At 43.2% G+C, this 16,929-nt stretch overlaps 1 protein-coding gene across 1 annotated transcript in view; it reads right to left on the bottom strand.

Moving 5' to 3' along the window:
• LOC111151823 (src kinase associated phosphoprotein 1) overlaps positions 1–16,929 on the bottom strand; it is a 278,085-nt gene that overhangs the window by 9,160 nt on the left and 251,996 nt on the right. Inside the window, exon 11 of the mRNA XM_022510039.1 lies at positions 13,906–14,006. Coding sequence (XP_022365747.1) covers positions 13,906–14,006 — 101 coding nt within the window. The remainder of the gene's footprint in view (positions 1–13,905; positions 14,007–16,929) is intronic.

Genomic DNA, 16,929 nt, shown 5'->3' with positions numbered 1-16,929 from the left:
GTGCTCTGGGGAGGGGAGGACACAAGGATCTTTATGGCCTGGATCTGCACTTTGGCCCGGATGGCCTCTCCATCCCACCTTTCCCCCCGCTTTTATTTTATTTATTTATTTATTTATTAAAAGATTTTATTTATTTATTTGACAGAGAGAGACCACAAGCAGGCAGAGAGGCAGGTAGAGAGAGAGGAGGAAGCAGGCTCCCTGCCGAGCAGAAAGCCCGATGCGGGGCTCGATCCCAGGACCCTGAGATCATGACCTGAGCCGAAGGCAGCGGCTTAACCCACTGAGCCACCCAGGCGCCCCTTCCCCCGCTTTTAAATGTACAGTGAAAGGAAGTCAAGAATCCGTGTTTGTGCCATGCTGGGTGTCTGAGGCTTCAGCCCTCCAGCTTTGGAGCCTGTTCCTTCTTCTAAGGCTGAAGCCTGACCAAGCTTGCTCATTCCTCCTAAGGCACCATCGCATGCTCTCTCTCTCTCTCTTTTCTTCTATTATTTAAGCATAATGATGTATAATGTTCTATTACTTTCAGGTGTACCGCTAAGGAACCATCCCTTTAGCTGTGACTTGAAAGTTGTCTTGTCTTCTCAACAGCTCCCATACAAATCTGCTGGCATCTGGAGCAAGCTGCTTGACGCTGTCTGCCCTGAGAGTGTCCTAATAGAAATGTTCTCTTTTCACATGGAATTGGGCTTTGATAAGCCTCCGTGGAACAAGAGTCCCGGAAAACGTCTCACGCTTTTGTTCTTTTAACCATCAAAGTTCACTATATCAGTGCTTGTAAATAAGAGAATTCCTCTTCAAGAGCACAATCAATCAGGCCCTGACTTGAAAGATCAATAGAAACTTGATATATGGACCGGAAAGGCCAATCAATCACAGAATTATTGGTTTATGATTGCTTATTTCTCTTATCAGTGCTTGCGCATCCAACATTATCATTAGCAAAGATGGGAAATTCGAATTTCTAAGCAGAGTAGATTGTAATATTCCAGGGTCAGCCAAAAACATTGTATTTTTACTCTGGATTGGCCCACAATTTCTCTACTTCTAAAATCCAGCTTTGGAAATTTAATGCTTTCTGAGGATGTCATATATTATTAAATAAATTGAGGGCTCTAACTCAGCACCCTTCCAACTGCTGAGAAAAGCAAGGCTGGGAACAGGGATTGTTCACCAAAGACAAGCAGGTGCCCATTTTTCAGCATAAATGGTTTTGTGGGGAGATTTTGCAGAAGGGAAAAGGAAGCGGTCAGTCGGGTGGATGGTGGATTAGTGGGGTTGGAAGCTGTCAGAAGACTCGAGCTCAGCGCTCGGCTGAAACCTTGGGTAGCTTGGCAGGCTCCCCAGGCTGTTTGACACCATGTTTTAAGATCTTGGCAATCATTTTCTCTTTTTTCCATTATTCAGAGTTTTGGTCTATCAATCATCATAAAAATGAACCATTAAATTTGCCTCAATTGAACCGGTTTTATTTATTGTTACATTTCAGGGAACTTGCTAACCTGGAGGCGGGCAGGCCTGGACTGGGGAGGAGGGAAAGGCATGTGAGTGTGAGAAAGGGGGCGAGGAAAGTCTGGGTGGTCAGTGACAGCAGTCAGGGGCGGGGGGGGGGGGCACAAGATGACAACTGGACAGCTAGGAGTTGAGTGTTCTGAGGAGGAATGTGTCAGCTAGATTGGCGGGGTGGGGGGGCGGTCTGAGAGCGCTTGAAAGTGAGGGGAAATTCAGCCTCAAATCCGGAGCTCATGTCCCGAACTGGGTGTGGGAGGATAATGATCCCATCAAGGCCAGCCCGGTGTGCAGGACCTGTGCACACACTGGACACGGCTGGGGATGGAAGTGTGTGCAAAACACGGGCTGTGCACGAGAGAAAAATCCTAAACTGTGAAGGGAAGAGGGAGGGCGGGAAGAGAAATGAGAAAGAGACACACAACTTGAACTTTGCCTAAAAAAGAGAGAAAGGATAAGGGGAAGGTAAACACTTTGCAGATGGGAGAAAACAAGGCGCCAAGTGCAGAATTCAGGAACAACAGAGACAGCACCATCTCAGAGCTGATAGAATTGTGATACCATGTGAGACCAGCGTATTAATATGTATTCCATAAACTGTGCGGCTCACAGCTCTGCACCGCTCTGTTTTGCTCTGACCGTAGTACCAGCCTCAGGCACCACAACACAATTTGGAAACAATGTGACGGAAATGTTTAATCTGCTCGGCCCATCTGTGCTGCGTATTTCTCCAGATCTCCCTGAGAGAGGCGCCTTGAATCTCCACATTGCCTTTAATATACTCCTAAATCACCTCCCCACTGCACTTCAAGGGCCATTGCTACAATATCACAGGTTCATCTAAAGTGCAATGGGGAGGGGGGGTGGGGGGGGAAGCGCAGGCCAGGATATTTTTTATTTTAAAATAATTTCCAGAGATTGTCTTTTCTGCTTCCTTAAAAAAAAAGAAAAAAAAAAAAAGAAAAAAGAAAAAAAAAAAGAAACGTTATTCTACTATTGCCTTAAGGTTATTGAGGTTGTTTGGTACAAAACAGGGTAGGATAGAGTGGAATCATTCTCCAAAGAATTATTTTTATTAATCTCGATTCCCTCAATTGGACATGGGAGGGGGTGAGCAGATGCTTGTTTCCTCTTATCTCCTTTTCTTGCAACTTGCTAGGGTGATGAGTTCATTTGGGGCAGGTGTCTCCTCGGCTTGATGCTCTCCTCATTGGGTACTGGCTTGACTCTGCCCTGCTGCAGACAAAGCCATCTTGCTCAGGACAGGTAGACATTTGGACCCTGGTCAACTAAATGCCCTCACCAGAAAGGGACACTGCCTATATTGTTAATTGCAGCTTCAAACCTTAGGTTTTTCCTCTCTTTAAGGTACAGATATTGAGCGTCAGATTTCTGCCTCCCCCCGCCCCGCCCCGTCCCCCAAACCCCCTGCTTGATTTTGCCAGATTCAGTGATTTGGGGCTAGAATGTAGGAAGCTGGGGGTAGGTTTCGGAGAAAGAGGGGATGACAAGTCACCATGTTCCAAACCTTAGACAAATGAAAGAGAGTTGCACATCACCAAGAAAATTAGGATTCCTTTTGCTTTGTGAATTAAAGAAATGAATAATTTAATCCTCAAGATTGTTCCGGCGAGGGAAAGGCAACGGTCCCAGTTGCGGAGCCCTACAGCCTGTCGGTGTGTTACATCATCTGCACACATAGGCGTTTCCATGACAACCGCTTATAGCTTCATTTCCTGGATCCCTCTAGGGGGTGTCACAGCCAGATCCACCTGCTTTTCACCCTACCCTCGGTGGGGTCATGGTAAGGTCGCCAGAATAAATGAACGCGGGTACTAATGATCTGTTTACTGCTGTTTATGCTCTGTGTGTGTCAGGGGCACGCACATTTAGAGAGCTCATTATGGTTGCAATTAGAATGCACCATCGCTAGATATTTAACTCCTTTTTCTTTTAAATTAGCATTTTAATAACATTCTTTGAGCAGAGAAACAAAATGACCATTTTTCACGGACAAACTTCTAGCTGTAGGTGCAACTTTAATGGCAAAGTTGTGAAGGGGAAAGAAGGGAGGGGGAAAAAAAAGGCCATTTTTACTACTTTCACCCTCCTCCTTACCAAAAGGATATTTTTATTTGCTTTCTAACACACTCAGTTTCCTAAATTTGTTTTGAATCCAATTATTTTGGGTGGTTTCAAGTACCGTACTCTTGTTGGACGGAAATTAGCAGCGATTGAAATTAACTTTCTATGTGACCTGTGAAAGGGGCTAAAATAATTACAAGTGTGTATAAGAAACCCTTTCTCCAAAGACCCTTGCTGCACCGCTGATAGCATTGCTGGAATATCTTTATACAGCAACTGCAAGGGCTGTTTTCTTTGAAAAGGTGATTGCAATGATTGTTTCTGTTTTAAAAATCTTAGGATTGTCTTATAGAGGATGAATGATGACAAAAACTTGTCATTATAGGAAGGAAGAATGAAAGGAACAGCACGGCATCCATTTGAAAATGGCCTGATCTTGGAGCACCAAAAAGCAAGAGAGACAGGAACGGGAAAGATTCAACGTAGAAACCCACTCAGTCAGAATGTTCCACCAGGCACTGCTTTTTAGGAATCGGCCAACACCTTTGCTAGGTTTTTATGGGTGCTCTGTTTGTGGAAAGTACAGTGAAAAATAACAATTTGAATGTTTCGATTATCTTTCCCAGTCCGTTCCATTTTCATTATTTATTTCCTATAAATCGGGGCCTTGCTGAACATAATTCTGCAGACAAGGAGGTGGATGGGACAGCCACTGTGAACGAGGAGATAGATGGTGGGTGCGTGTAAGATGGATGCTATGCGTTTATGAAAAGGAGCAGTATGTCTGCATGTGAACATTCACAGAGTAGAGCAAGCAAGCGTGTAAACTATAATGGGTATTTATAGGTGAAAAAAAAAAAGGTGCAAGGAATATTGGATGGGAACAAGCACACTGAGCCTGAAAAGGGTTAGCTTTTTTCCTACCCTCTTGGAATCCACGTCCAAGTTCTGCTAAGGTGTCCCATGGTTGCTGCGGCTCCTGTGAAAACTCAAGCCTTTTCATGACAACAGATGGGGGATTTCACAGCCAGAAGACTCAGGAGGTCAACAGTTGAAAAGCAAGAGTTAGAAAGCGAGATCTTTATCGACATCAAAAACAATCCCACCAAGAAAACCCAGAACGATAGAAGGAGGAAAATATTTAAAGACACAGTAGGAAAAAAAAAAAAAAGGAGCCTTTATAAAAATGCAGGTTTAAAATGTTTATGCTGTTGTATCAGCCTAGTTGCACCTTAGAATCTGCCATTTCATAAATAAAATACGGATGGCATAGACTATAATTTGGTGATAGCTACCCCAGGACATATCTAGATGCACTTGTGTTATTTTAATTAAATACTGCATTATGGTTTGTGACAACTACATAGCTACAGCGTAAATGAATTTGGAATTAAAGTGTTACTTAGGCATCCAGTAATTTTTGTTTCGTTCCTCAGTTTTACAAAGCAAATAGCTATAAAATCAAGATGTTTGTTCATTTACAGATGGAGCAGGATTGTTGTTGCTGTTTTTTTCCTCCTTAATCCTCATGCACAAAAAGAAGACAGAGCTCAGAGTCTGGCTCCCCACACTCTCAGCTTATGAGCCACATCACAAAGAAAAACACATCCTCTTGACTATAATGTGAAATGCTGAATATTAATTGCTGGTATTATGCTTATCTTTCTAGCCGGGTTCTGTCTTTTAACAATTATTCTGATGGGCTGCAGTCTTGCACCGCCAGGAGATTTTTCTCCTTTGTTGAACAGTTAAAACCTATTTGATTTCATTTTATTAAAAGAGAATCTTAAGGTTCACAATGCTCTTTGGAAGTTTTAGTATCTGGAACTCTTCCCCAAATATAGAATATTAGTGGGAATAGAGAAACTGCCAAAGCTCTTTGATTAAAAAAAAAAAAAAAGAAAAAAAAAAAGAAAAAAAAAAAAAAAAAAGACACACATATCTGCATCTAAAAGAAAAAAATATTTTTCATTCTGGCAATATTAATGTTTCCTTAATGAGACTGGAGAGGGCATTACAATTTGATATAATCAATTGGTTAGTTTAAATGTCACTTCGCTAGCAAATCATGAGAAAGGTTCAGAATATTCTCATCTAACAGGCACGGATTTTCACTCAAAATTAATATGGTAGGGTAAAAGGAATTTTGCTTAAATCCGAAGATTTAATTGTATCTTTAATGTGTCATATGTCAAGATGAAAGTTTTTAAATAGCAAGTTTTCTGAAACCACTATTATTTCTAGTTTGAGAATCAATATAATCTTTTTATTAGCCCTTAAATACCATACGTCTGGCAACGTCTGCTAATTCCAGCTTTTCTGTGTTCTAATCAATTACCCCAAGTGGTCCCCCTCACCCCCTGCCAACTAATCCTATAAACTGCATGGAAGTTACTCTCCTGTATGTTTGCAATGAGGCTGTAATTTGCTTTTAACATTTTGCTAGTTTGGTTGGAGAGCTGGACCCGTACAATCCCCAGAAACGCTGGCAGACAGGGGTTTGGGGAGGCTGAGCTCCTTTTGAGAAAATAATTAAACAGAAACAAAGCTTTTGTGACTCCTTTTGAATAGAGCATCTCACCGAAATGTCATCCAGCCTCTTTGGCAGATTAGTGAGGAGTTTATTACTAAATCTCTGTCTAATAAACGTGCAGTTGACTCTGGAGGAGCTGCTTGTTATAATACTGGCAGTGGGAAATGGAGGGAATGTCACAGTTAAAGACACAAATTTTCCCCATAATATATTCGAATGGAAACCTCTGAATCCAATACTACATGGGCATATCTAATAAATTCACAATATTTCAGTCTCAACAGCCTTCACTGGTTAGTTTTAAAGATTTATGTGGTAAAAAATTACTCAGTGATGAATATGGTTTATTCTGTGCAGTATTGGAGGTATAAGGAATTAAACTACCGTCTTTAACAGTGAATTTATTATTACCTCTGTCAAAAGACGAAGCCTTTAACAGCATTTGTTATAAATTCACTGCAAAATAAATGGCTGGAATTTTTTTACACTGGAGTTTGTAAAGCATCGGGAGATTCTGAGCATTAACCTAACCCTGCCATGGCTTAGATGGTTCTAGGTAAACAATTCTGTCTGGGCCTTGTAGTTAATTATCTGATCCGGGACTTTCCACCTGACTGAAAGGGGTGTGTGTGTGTGTGTGTGTGTGTGTGTGTGTGTGTGTGTGTAGAAAGTAAAGACTCCTGTCCAGACAACAGTTTAAGAGTAAGTAAAGTGGAAAATGCGTTTTTTTTCCACTTCTTTTTTAAAAGCTGGGTTTTATAATAAATGGCCAGGGTTTGGAGGATAAGGTTGATATGCAATTGGGGCTCTTTTTAAGCAGTTTTCTGTGCATGCATATGCACACACACATACACACACACACACAGAGGCATCCTCTCCCTTTTGTCCTCTCTTGGAATGGGTGTCCCCTCATTTATAAAAATTACCTGGAAGGAATGAGGCTGCCAGGGTTTGTTCTAGACGATTGGTTCCTGTCTGGGGGAAAGGAATGGCCTCTACTGAATTTGACCGGTGTATGACCGTTGCCTTCCAGCTGACCCCAAATCCTATTCCCATCCTCCTAACTCTATAGACTCCCATTGGGGTTATTAATGAGAGAAAACACCATCATCATCATCATCTTCGTCATCACAGCACAGTGTTGACCTGCTTGTTAACATGAAATGGGGTGGTGGGGACAGGTTCTGCTTCTCTTTCATATCATCATAAATAAGAAAAGATATTTTCCGATGGTATCCCTTCACTGTCCCCCTTTGGTTAGGTCATAGGTGAATGATTGCTCCTTGACAGGCACTGATCAGTTTCATCACACTGTTTGGGCAGCCTGCGCCCCAGGCCTATATTCCCCCCACTTACTTCCCAGAATTACCTCCCAAATAACCCCGCCCATCCCCCCACACAGCCAAGCTGAGGGTAATGATGCCTGAGGAAGTCCTAAATGGACACTAGATGTCACCAAACACCTCCTTTCCCTCAGAGCCCTGAAATTAAAAAACCAAAAAAACCAAAAAACAAAAACAAAAAAACCCCCAACTAACCCAAATCCAAACCTTCATTTAAAGCAACTGAAGGAATTAACTTATCCGTTTTTATGAGGCTTTTATCACATTCAACTAAGCACACTTAGGAGAGGAAGTACCGCTGCATTCAGATAATTTTTACAACATACAAATCTCTTATGGAGGGAACGGAGTCAAGGGAGGGGAAAGGTCTACATTCTTTAAGTTGTCTTTTGAGGGAGGAGGTGGAGAGCAGGGGGCCTTAAAAACCCCATGACAACAGACATGGTGTTGTGTTAACACAGTCCAGGTGCTGGGAACAGACCTGCGGCCTTCAGGTAACAAGGAGTTGGGTGTGGAGCTAGGGTGCAGGCTAATTTTAAGTAGTTTTAACCATGCTGGAAGCTGAATGTCACTCAGGGTGACAAAGTCAGTCTATCCTCATCCTCAAAGGGCCCAAAGTGTCTGACGGCATCATGTGTTTGAAGTTAAACTTGACTTTGCCTGTAAGGCTCTCTGTTCCCATGTTAACTGCACCCACAGAGAAGACAACCAAAAGGCTGGTGAGTCTGGTCCACGGGAACATCCTCCCACCCCAGCTAAGCCACCGACTAAGTAGAAACCTTCTGTGGTGCCCAGCTGATTGGTCCTAGGCCGACCTCTATGGGCGTAAGTGGCAGGTCAAATCTTGGAGGAGCCCAAGGCCAACTCATGAGGCACACAACATCAGCCCAAGAGATGTGGCTTGCTGACTCAGTTTGCCCTTAACAGAAGACCTCATGCAGGGACCTCTTCTGCTTTCTCGTCAATTGAGAAAGAGTTTTTCTTTCTCTCTCTAATTTGCCCCCATCTGCTGGACAGCTCACGTTGCCACTGTGAATTACTCCTGCAACAGGAGGCTTAATTTTTAAACAGACATTTATTTAAGTTCTCTCACATAGTAGAACGGACGCCTTTATTACTTAAAAAGGAGGTTCCCTAGTGAGAGAGCTTGGAGCCAGGAAGAGAGTCTCTTCTCTGAAAGTTGGAACTTGCAACTCATCTTCTCCAAATAGAGGCATCTTATCTCACCTCCCTCTCTCCAACTTAAAATAAATGCCCACCTCGCTGCTGGTCCACAGAAGGGCCTCGCGGTCCGCAGATCAAAGACCGCGGAGCCAGGGCCCGGCGCTCACCCACGGAGGCTGCCTCAGCACCTGTCCTGTCATGCCTGGTGCCCAGGCTGAATGGATTTTTGGAGTACACCTGTTGTTGAACCCCTGCCAAGTACTGATGGCCACTAACCCCCAAATCACTTTTCCCCGCTGTTGATGTTTGGAATGTCAGACAGGACTGAGCAGCAGCCGGCGTGTATTTCAAACACAGCAGATGGATTTTTATATTAGCTCCTATTTCATGTTCAGGCAGAGCGACCGCCACACTAAAACCCGCAGCCTCGATGCTGCCCAGTTTGCTTCTGTGAGATTAATTCTGTGAAATTAATTGGGACAAGATTGAAAAGGAAATTAAAATGCAGCTGAGTGAACAGGCCTTTCAAACACCTTTCCTCCTGCTCTATTCAAACTTGGATTCTGCGGTGGTCGCAGGCATCGTGGGAAGTAATTTACGAGAGGCAGGCTCTCCGGAGCCATCGGTTACGTATGAGGGGACCTGCACAGGCGCCGCAATCTGGAGCCACTGAAGAGCGCTAAACACCCCGCTGTGGCCTGAGCGGCGTCCCTGCGGGGGGAGGGGGAGAGCGGGGCTCAGTTCCTGTACCAGGAAGAGCTGTTCAGAAATATCTGGGCCCAAAGTGAATGTGGGAACATCCGCTAGATGCGCAGATCTGCTTCGTTATTAAAATCTCCTTTTAATATATTTTAAGGCCCTAATTGGAACTGGGTGAATTAAGTGGGCATGAAACTGCATGGGGCCTAGGAATGTAGGGCCCTGTTAGGGGAGGTCCGCAGGGGTCCTGCTGACGGTGCCCGTTGGTTACCGTTTCCGAGCCTGGAGCCTCATTTCTCATCAAATGAGAAGTCTGAACAAAATCATCCATTACAGTTGGGGACACAACCTCTTAGACCAGGAAGGGCTAGCTGGATTTCCACGTAGGCCTCTTCACTGGATAGTTTTCTATTTCCAAGTGAGACGCTTTTGTGGTTTTGAGTGTCTTTGTGAAGAGTTTTTGGGCAGGACAGGCTACCTGTTTTTTCCTCTCTCACTTCACCAATGATTTATTGAACAACTAGTATGTACACAGCATTGACCTCAAAAGTTTAGTTTATTGTTAGTGGAAAAGAGAGGACTATGATAATTGTTACCATTCCCTAGATGCCAGGCACTTCTCTACACAAATTCTCTGGTGCAAGCATCATAACCCCAGTGAATAGAAGTTAGCCCAATTTTTACAGATGAGAAAATGGGAGATTAGCAGGATTAAGTGCCTTTGCTCAGGGTCACATAAGTAACTCATCTGTTACTGATCTGCTTCCTTAAGAATAGGCCAGATGATGGGTATTTGGTTATCTTTGGGGTGTATCTTTCTTGCCCAGCCAATCATCCTCTCTGGAAGTTTTATTTTAAAAAGGACAAATAGGGGCACCTCGGTGGTTCAGTTGGTTAAGTGTCAGACTCTTGGTTTCTCCAAGTCGTGAGACTGAGCCCTGTGTTGGGCTCTGTGCCTGGCGTGGAGCCTGCTTAGAATTCTCTCTCCCCCTGACCCTCTCAGCCTATCCCCCCACTTGTGTTCTCTCTCAAAAATAAAATAAAATAAAATAAAATAAAATAAAATAAAATAAAATAAAATAGACAAAAGCTCTCTTTCTGGGATCATTCTTGCCCAAAGACCCTAGGCCCTAAAAGACTCTCTTGGCCCAAAGATTCTAGGATTCAAGGTTGGCTCATATTTGGGCAACCATTAAGAAAGAGCAGGGAGCAGCAGGAGCCCAAGAGTAAAGCCCAGACCCCACCAAGCTTCCCCATCGGGGGCCATTCCCTGTTCTTAACCTGGTCCCCTCCAATATTTCTTTTATCATACAAAAAGAGAGGGGGAAATCAGAGGCATTTATGAGGGCCCAAAACAAGAGCTTATAATTGAAATGTTTAAATTAGTTTAATCTGAATAAATAATTAAACACATTTTTGTGTGGAATGTCTTTTCTTTCTTTTTTTTTTTTTAAAGAATTTATTTATTTATTTGACAGAGAGAGATCATAAGGAGAGAGGCAGACAGAGGGAGAGAGAGAGGAGGAACCAGACTCCCTGCCGAGTGAGAGCCCGATGCGGGACTTGATCCAGGACCCTGAGATCATGACCTGAGCTGAAGGCAGAGGCTTAACCCACTGAGTCACCCAGGTGCCCTGTGTGGAATTTCTTTAGCAATTTTGTGGTTGGAACGTGTGACTCATTTTATCATGTTTAGAACAGGAATGCTAGAGGTGGAAGGGACCTTAGAGGTTACCCAACACAACTCCCTCATTTTACAGGTAAAGCTGTCCAGGTAAGCTGAGCCACACCCAGTTGCACCTTGCCTTGCATTTCTTTTCTTCTTCTCCTTCTTTTTTTTTTTTTTTTTTTTTTAGATTTTATTTATCTATATAAGAGAGAGAAAGCATGCACACGAGCAGAGGGAGAGGGAGAAGCAGATTCTCCACCGAGCATGGAGCCCAATGCGGGGCTCCATCCCAGGACCCCAAGATCATGACCTGAGCCAAAGGCGGACACTTAACTGACTGAACCACCCAGTGAACCACCTATTTCCTATTGGTGGAAATAGACTTCTCCAGGTTCCTAACCCAGAGGGCCTTTCTTGTCTGACAAAGGTTTTACTGGACAGAGAGAAAAGTAAAATGGAGATTTCTGGATACCGTTTTTCTGGACTAACCTCCACTTGGGTCAGTTCTTTTCCTCCACATGTGAGAGGCGGGCTGCGGCGTATAACCGACTGCAACAAAGGAATCCAGTTGGGGCTAAAGCAGGATGTATTTAGGATTCGCGTGAGAAAAATTCCAGAGATTAGGAGTTGCTGCACGTTGGAACAGACAAACAGCTCATGGTAGAGGGATCTCCTTTTTCTATCTGTCTGAATTGTTTCATTTGTGCTTCTTCGAGGTGAGGGAATGGATTGGGTGGCCTTTTAAGGTTCCTTCCTGTCCAAGGACTGTTATTGAGTTAGGTGATATAATAAAGGTAAATCCAATCCGAAATGCTCCCCAAGCCAACGTTAACTGGAACGAAGCTTTTATGAGGGAAACTCCTGTTGAGCTTCCAGCTTCTCATTTCCTCCTCTGACATGCAGGGATTCACAGCGTGAAGAAGGGAGGCAGCTGCTGTAGCTTTTGGGGGAAGAAATGCGCTACTACCCGGCAAAGGATAAAAATAGACTGAAGACCTTCCAAACGGTGGAGAAAGAAACCAGACAGAAGCACAGCAGCAAGATATTTCTCCCTGAATCAAACTTTGATATATTAGCTTTCAGTACAGGAGGCGGAGAAGCAGGGATTGGTTGAAAAAGACAGGTGAGGAAGCCTCTCCATGTTCTTTGGTATCTCTTAAAAATACAACAGCCGTGGTCCCCACCGATAGCTCTGTACTGCAGGGCAAGTCACCACACAGCCCCTTCTAAATGGAGGAAAGGGACCCCCAGTGAGAAGCCATTAACAAAGGCAAAAGACATGCAAAACAAACAAAATAATCATGACCGAAGAGAGGGCCAGCAGACAGTCTGGCTCTGTTCTCCCCACCACCCCCACCCCTCCTGCTGCAGGCACCTCAGACAATGTAAACAGTTAATTTGTTCACCTGCAGGCTCTGGGCAAACAGAGGCCTGGTCACACCTGAGTGGATAACTCGATTACCCCTGTAATGCCAGCGTGGTAATGTACACAAATTCTATTACAAGGCAAACCTTGCTTTCGGGCATTTGAAATACCAATCAGGCCAATGTCCACTCCCTTCTTTGCTTCCAATTTATTCTTGGTGTATTGGAGCTGCACCAGAATGGCACTAGGATGGAGCGGAATTAGGACTCTGGAAGAAATCACTAGAAGACTGTGATCTCAGGCAGCAGGGCTTGAAGGCTTCCTACTCTTTTGCAAAAGGTTGGGTCTGCATTTGGTCCTCATTCCAAGGGAACTTGTTGCAACCCTTGAAAGGTGCCTTAAGTCAGCTCTGATCTGTTTCTAAGGACCTCGTGGTATCTTTCAAATTGAGACAAACCCTTGGCCACGGACAGAATAAAGATAAATGGCAAATGATGGGATAACACCACAATGGATTTTCAGCTTGCCTTTATGGAATCCACATACTCATTAATTAAAGAGCAAATGGTGCCAATTTCAAAAAATGTGCGTGTAGATATTGATTGACCTCATAGAGAAACATCTTTTTAGTAAGTTACTCCAGGGACAGAATCTGTTTCCTTAGCCCCCCTATATAGAATATGTACACTCTTTCTTTACAAAGGATGATGCCACTGATCCCTCCAATGGTAGCCTGTGGGTTCTGAATCATCTTCACATTAGTGACAGATCTGCTATAATCTATCCTCTTATTTTTCTCCCAATTCTTTTATAATCAACGACACTATTTGTGAGATGGTTTTTTGGGGTTAGAGATTAACTTTATGGCTGAGGAAGAGAATACAGTTAGTTGGCTCTTACAGGGTTGGATTCACTATCTTGGCCTTATCAGCACTTGTTCAGACCAACTGAGCCTGACTATCCCCCATCCTAATTCTATTACGGTCTTGTTTATCTGTGAATGACATAAGAAGGTGGTTTACCAAGCCAGAATGTTTTCAAGAGAATTATACAGTCATAAATTATGTACCAAATAAACCTTTTAAGCACCGCAAGATCCTAAAAAGGATAAATTGATTGGTGTGGTTTTAGTGTTATATCTACTTTATTGCCTTTTGAAATTTGAAAATTAGCTCCTGAATGTGAATTTTCAATTAAACTTTTCCCTAACAATTATAAATCAGTGGGAATTTACTTTATGTGGGAGGGAGCCATGTAATGCACACAAGTGAAATGTATGATATGGAATAATTTTGCTTATGGTGACTACATCATTGAGAATGAAAAGATCGATTTTTGGGGGGGGCAGGAGTAGAAGGAGAGAGAGAATCTTAAGCAGGCTCCACACCCAATGTGGAGCCTGACGTCGGGTTCAATCTCACAACTTTAAGGTCATGACCTGAGCTAAAATCAAAAGTCAGATGCTTAACAGACTGAGCCACCCAGGCGCCCCCCCAAAATTGACTTTGGATCCAAGCCCCATACTCCATGTCCTTACCTTGCTCAGAATGCGGATGAGGTCACCCCTTTGGAAGGACAGTTCATCTGGTTGGTCACCATGGCAATCCCATAGGCCCTGGTAATAATTGGTATAGTCCACTGGTCAAAGAGAGGAGAAATCAAAGTTAAAAGAACTCTGTCTTTTTCCATGGAGCCCACATTTTGCTGCAAGTGGAAACCAGTGTTCTAATATTGTCCCTAGGAAACCTAGGATTCAGGGGGGGTTGGGAGGAGAAACAGCCCAACACTCAACGTGAGCAAAGGACTGTGGGAAAAGGAGATCATTAACTAACATTGGATATTTACAGATTACCCTTAGTCAGACGTTATTCAATAATATGATAAATACATTCATTTATTAATAAAAGAAAAACAGGCAGGTAATTTTTTTACTTGGTTTGTACGTAAGCAGGACAGAAACTTCCCAACAGATAGTCTTTTTTTTTTTTTTTTAAGATTTTTATTTATTTGTCAGAGAGAGTGAGCACAGGCAGACAGAGTGGCAGGCAGAGGCAGAGGGAGAAGCAGGCTCCCTGTTGAGCAAGGAGCCCGATGTGGGACTCGATCCCAGGATGCTGGGATCATGACCTGAGCCGAAGGCAGTCGCTTAACCAACGGAGCCACCCAGGTGTCCCCTAACAGATAGTCTTGATCCAGGGCATCTAAACTATCCAGCATTTCTCTTCAAAATGCATTTGAAGAAATGAGGTAAGTCTCCGCCTTCAGCTTATTTACTGAGAGGCTGAGTCAGCCAGCTGTGTCTGCATGACAGTCTCACATGTTGGTGTCTTCTGTCACACAGGAACTTCATCCTGGGCACTTCCCACTCAGGTACTAGGTGAGGTAATCCCGCAGTAAATATGGTTACGAACAGCCCAGTCTTTAAGTGAACCAAGGGGGGTGTCTCATCCATTATAACTAAATTCTGGGTGGGCTGGCCCTTTTCCAGCATCTCATTTGTAGACCCTGAACATGCCTGCCAAGATTTATCTGCAAGCCCCCAGGGGGACAGAAACCAAAGTGATCTGCATTAAAAATGAGAGCAACTGAAGACGACAAACCAAGATTTCGAAGCAGCTGGAGAGATTTACCGGGCTTCTCAGCAAGACTAGATGGTAGTGATGCCACAGGACAGCCATCGATTCTTAACAATGAAGAATCTGTATTGATCTTCTTCTACCCGGAAAGGTTAAACACTAGAGCGCAAAGTGGGAGAGGATCTGGGGATCTGAATGGCAGGAGAGCGGATGTCCACTGGACCGGGGATGATGTGGCTGTGTCCCCGTCCCTTAGGATGCTAATGGGTGAGAACGGTTAGCAAAGCACCTACCAAAGATGAGATTCTTGTTGATGGGAGTCAGGAGTCCTGGGTTCTAATTAAAATTCAAGTGACTTTGGGGGACTGTATTTATACCAGTTTCTACCCTTCCTTTAATTTGTTTGACCCTCCCATGAGGTGTGATAGAGCTGGTCACCGAGGATGGGAATAGATAGGGGAAGGCAGGTGTGAGTGGACAGACACACTTGCTATGTTTGCTTTTTAAAAAACTTGTTCCTAACCTATCAGCGATTCAAATAATAAAGGCACAGGAGAAAAGAACTTTAGTAGGAATCTTAAAGTGCACAAAAATCAAGGAGGGACAGATCCATTTAATCAAGACTTAGATGTTGCAAAGAGAAGTAAACATGTTAACCATATAGAAATGAGGCGTGTTTTCTTTCCTGAAGATAATTGTTTGTATGTGCAGTAAACAACAGAGGGCAGCAAACAAGAAAACCATGCTGGAAACCACAGAGTTAAGGATATATTCGGAAGAAAAATACATTTGGAGAAAAATGCTAACTATTGGAAAGACAAGGCATATATTTGGGGGGGGACACCAGGGCATGAAATCATAGAGAAATATCAGTCCCTGAAGAGTGAAAATAGTTTTCCCAGAGGATATATTAATGTATTTTTAGTCATAATGGAGTTGATTAATCACCTGAAGCTTTTGACAAAATTAGAAATGAAAAGTATATATATAATATATATATGAAAAGTATATATATGTACATATGTATATATTTTTAAAGATTTTATTTATTTGTCAGAGAGAGCACAAGCAGGGGGAGCGGGCAAGGAGCCCAGTGCTGAACTTGATCCCAGGACCTGGGATCATAACCTGAGCTGAAAGCAGATGCTTAACTGACTGAGCCACCCAGGTGTCTCTATATATACATATATTTAAAAGATGTTATTTATTTATTTATTTGAGAGAGAGAGAGAAAGAGAGAGAGAGAGAGAGAAAGCACAAGCAGGGGGAGTGACAGACAGAGGGAGAAGCAGGCTCCCCGCTGAGCAAGGAGGCCAACGCAGGGTTTGATCCCAGGAACCTGGGATCATGACCTGAGCTGAACACAGAGGCTTAACTGAGTTAGGTGCCCAGGCATCCCAGAAATGAAAAATATATTGATGTCAATAGTCCTTACACATTTATATATTATAGAGAAAATAATTTTATAAAACTAGATTTTTAAAACACAACTTGATATTTCTGAATGGTAAGAAGACTAGCAACATTGTCTTGGCTTTGTCTGGTTTAGCAGATGGTCACTGTGGGGTACCAGTCCCCTTTTGCCTGGAAATGCTCCTAAGATTATGAGTACTTTTCAGGTATATACGTAAAAAGTGACTTGATATTGGGCATATAAGACACTGGAGGAGAATACTTGGAAACAGACCTATCCTAAAAGCAATATAGATCGTAGGGAAAGTAAGACGCTAGGAAGAAAACAAGAGGCTTCCAGGAAAAATTACAGAAAATGCCTCTGGTTCTTCATAAGCTAAAGGCTAAAAGAAAATAGAGCTCAGGAATCTGGTTATTCGTTTACTGAGCCCAAGACCCAGAACTGTCAGAACTAGAACCATGAAAGGACAGCTTTGAAAAAATAAGCAGAATGAAGGGTTAAACCTGGAGACTCGCTGTCCAGACACAGGCATTCATGTACCAGGGAAATCAGTGAGGAGGAACGTCTTAGC

This window comes from Enhydra lutris, unplaced genomic scaffold (genome assembly GCF_002288905.1).
Source record: "Enhydra lutris kenyoni isolate GAN:26980312 unplaced genomic scaffold, ASM228890v2 scaffoldscaffold26, whole genome shotgun sequence".
Taxonomy (NCBI): Eukaryota; Metazoa; Chordata; class Mammalia; order Carnivora; family Mustelidae; genus Enhydra; species Enhydra lutris.
This window is presented reverse-complemented; position numbering and strand designations above follow the sequence as displayed.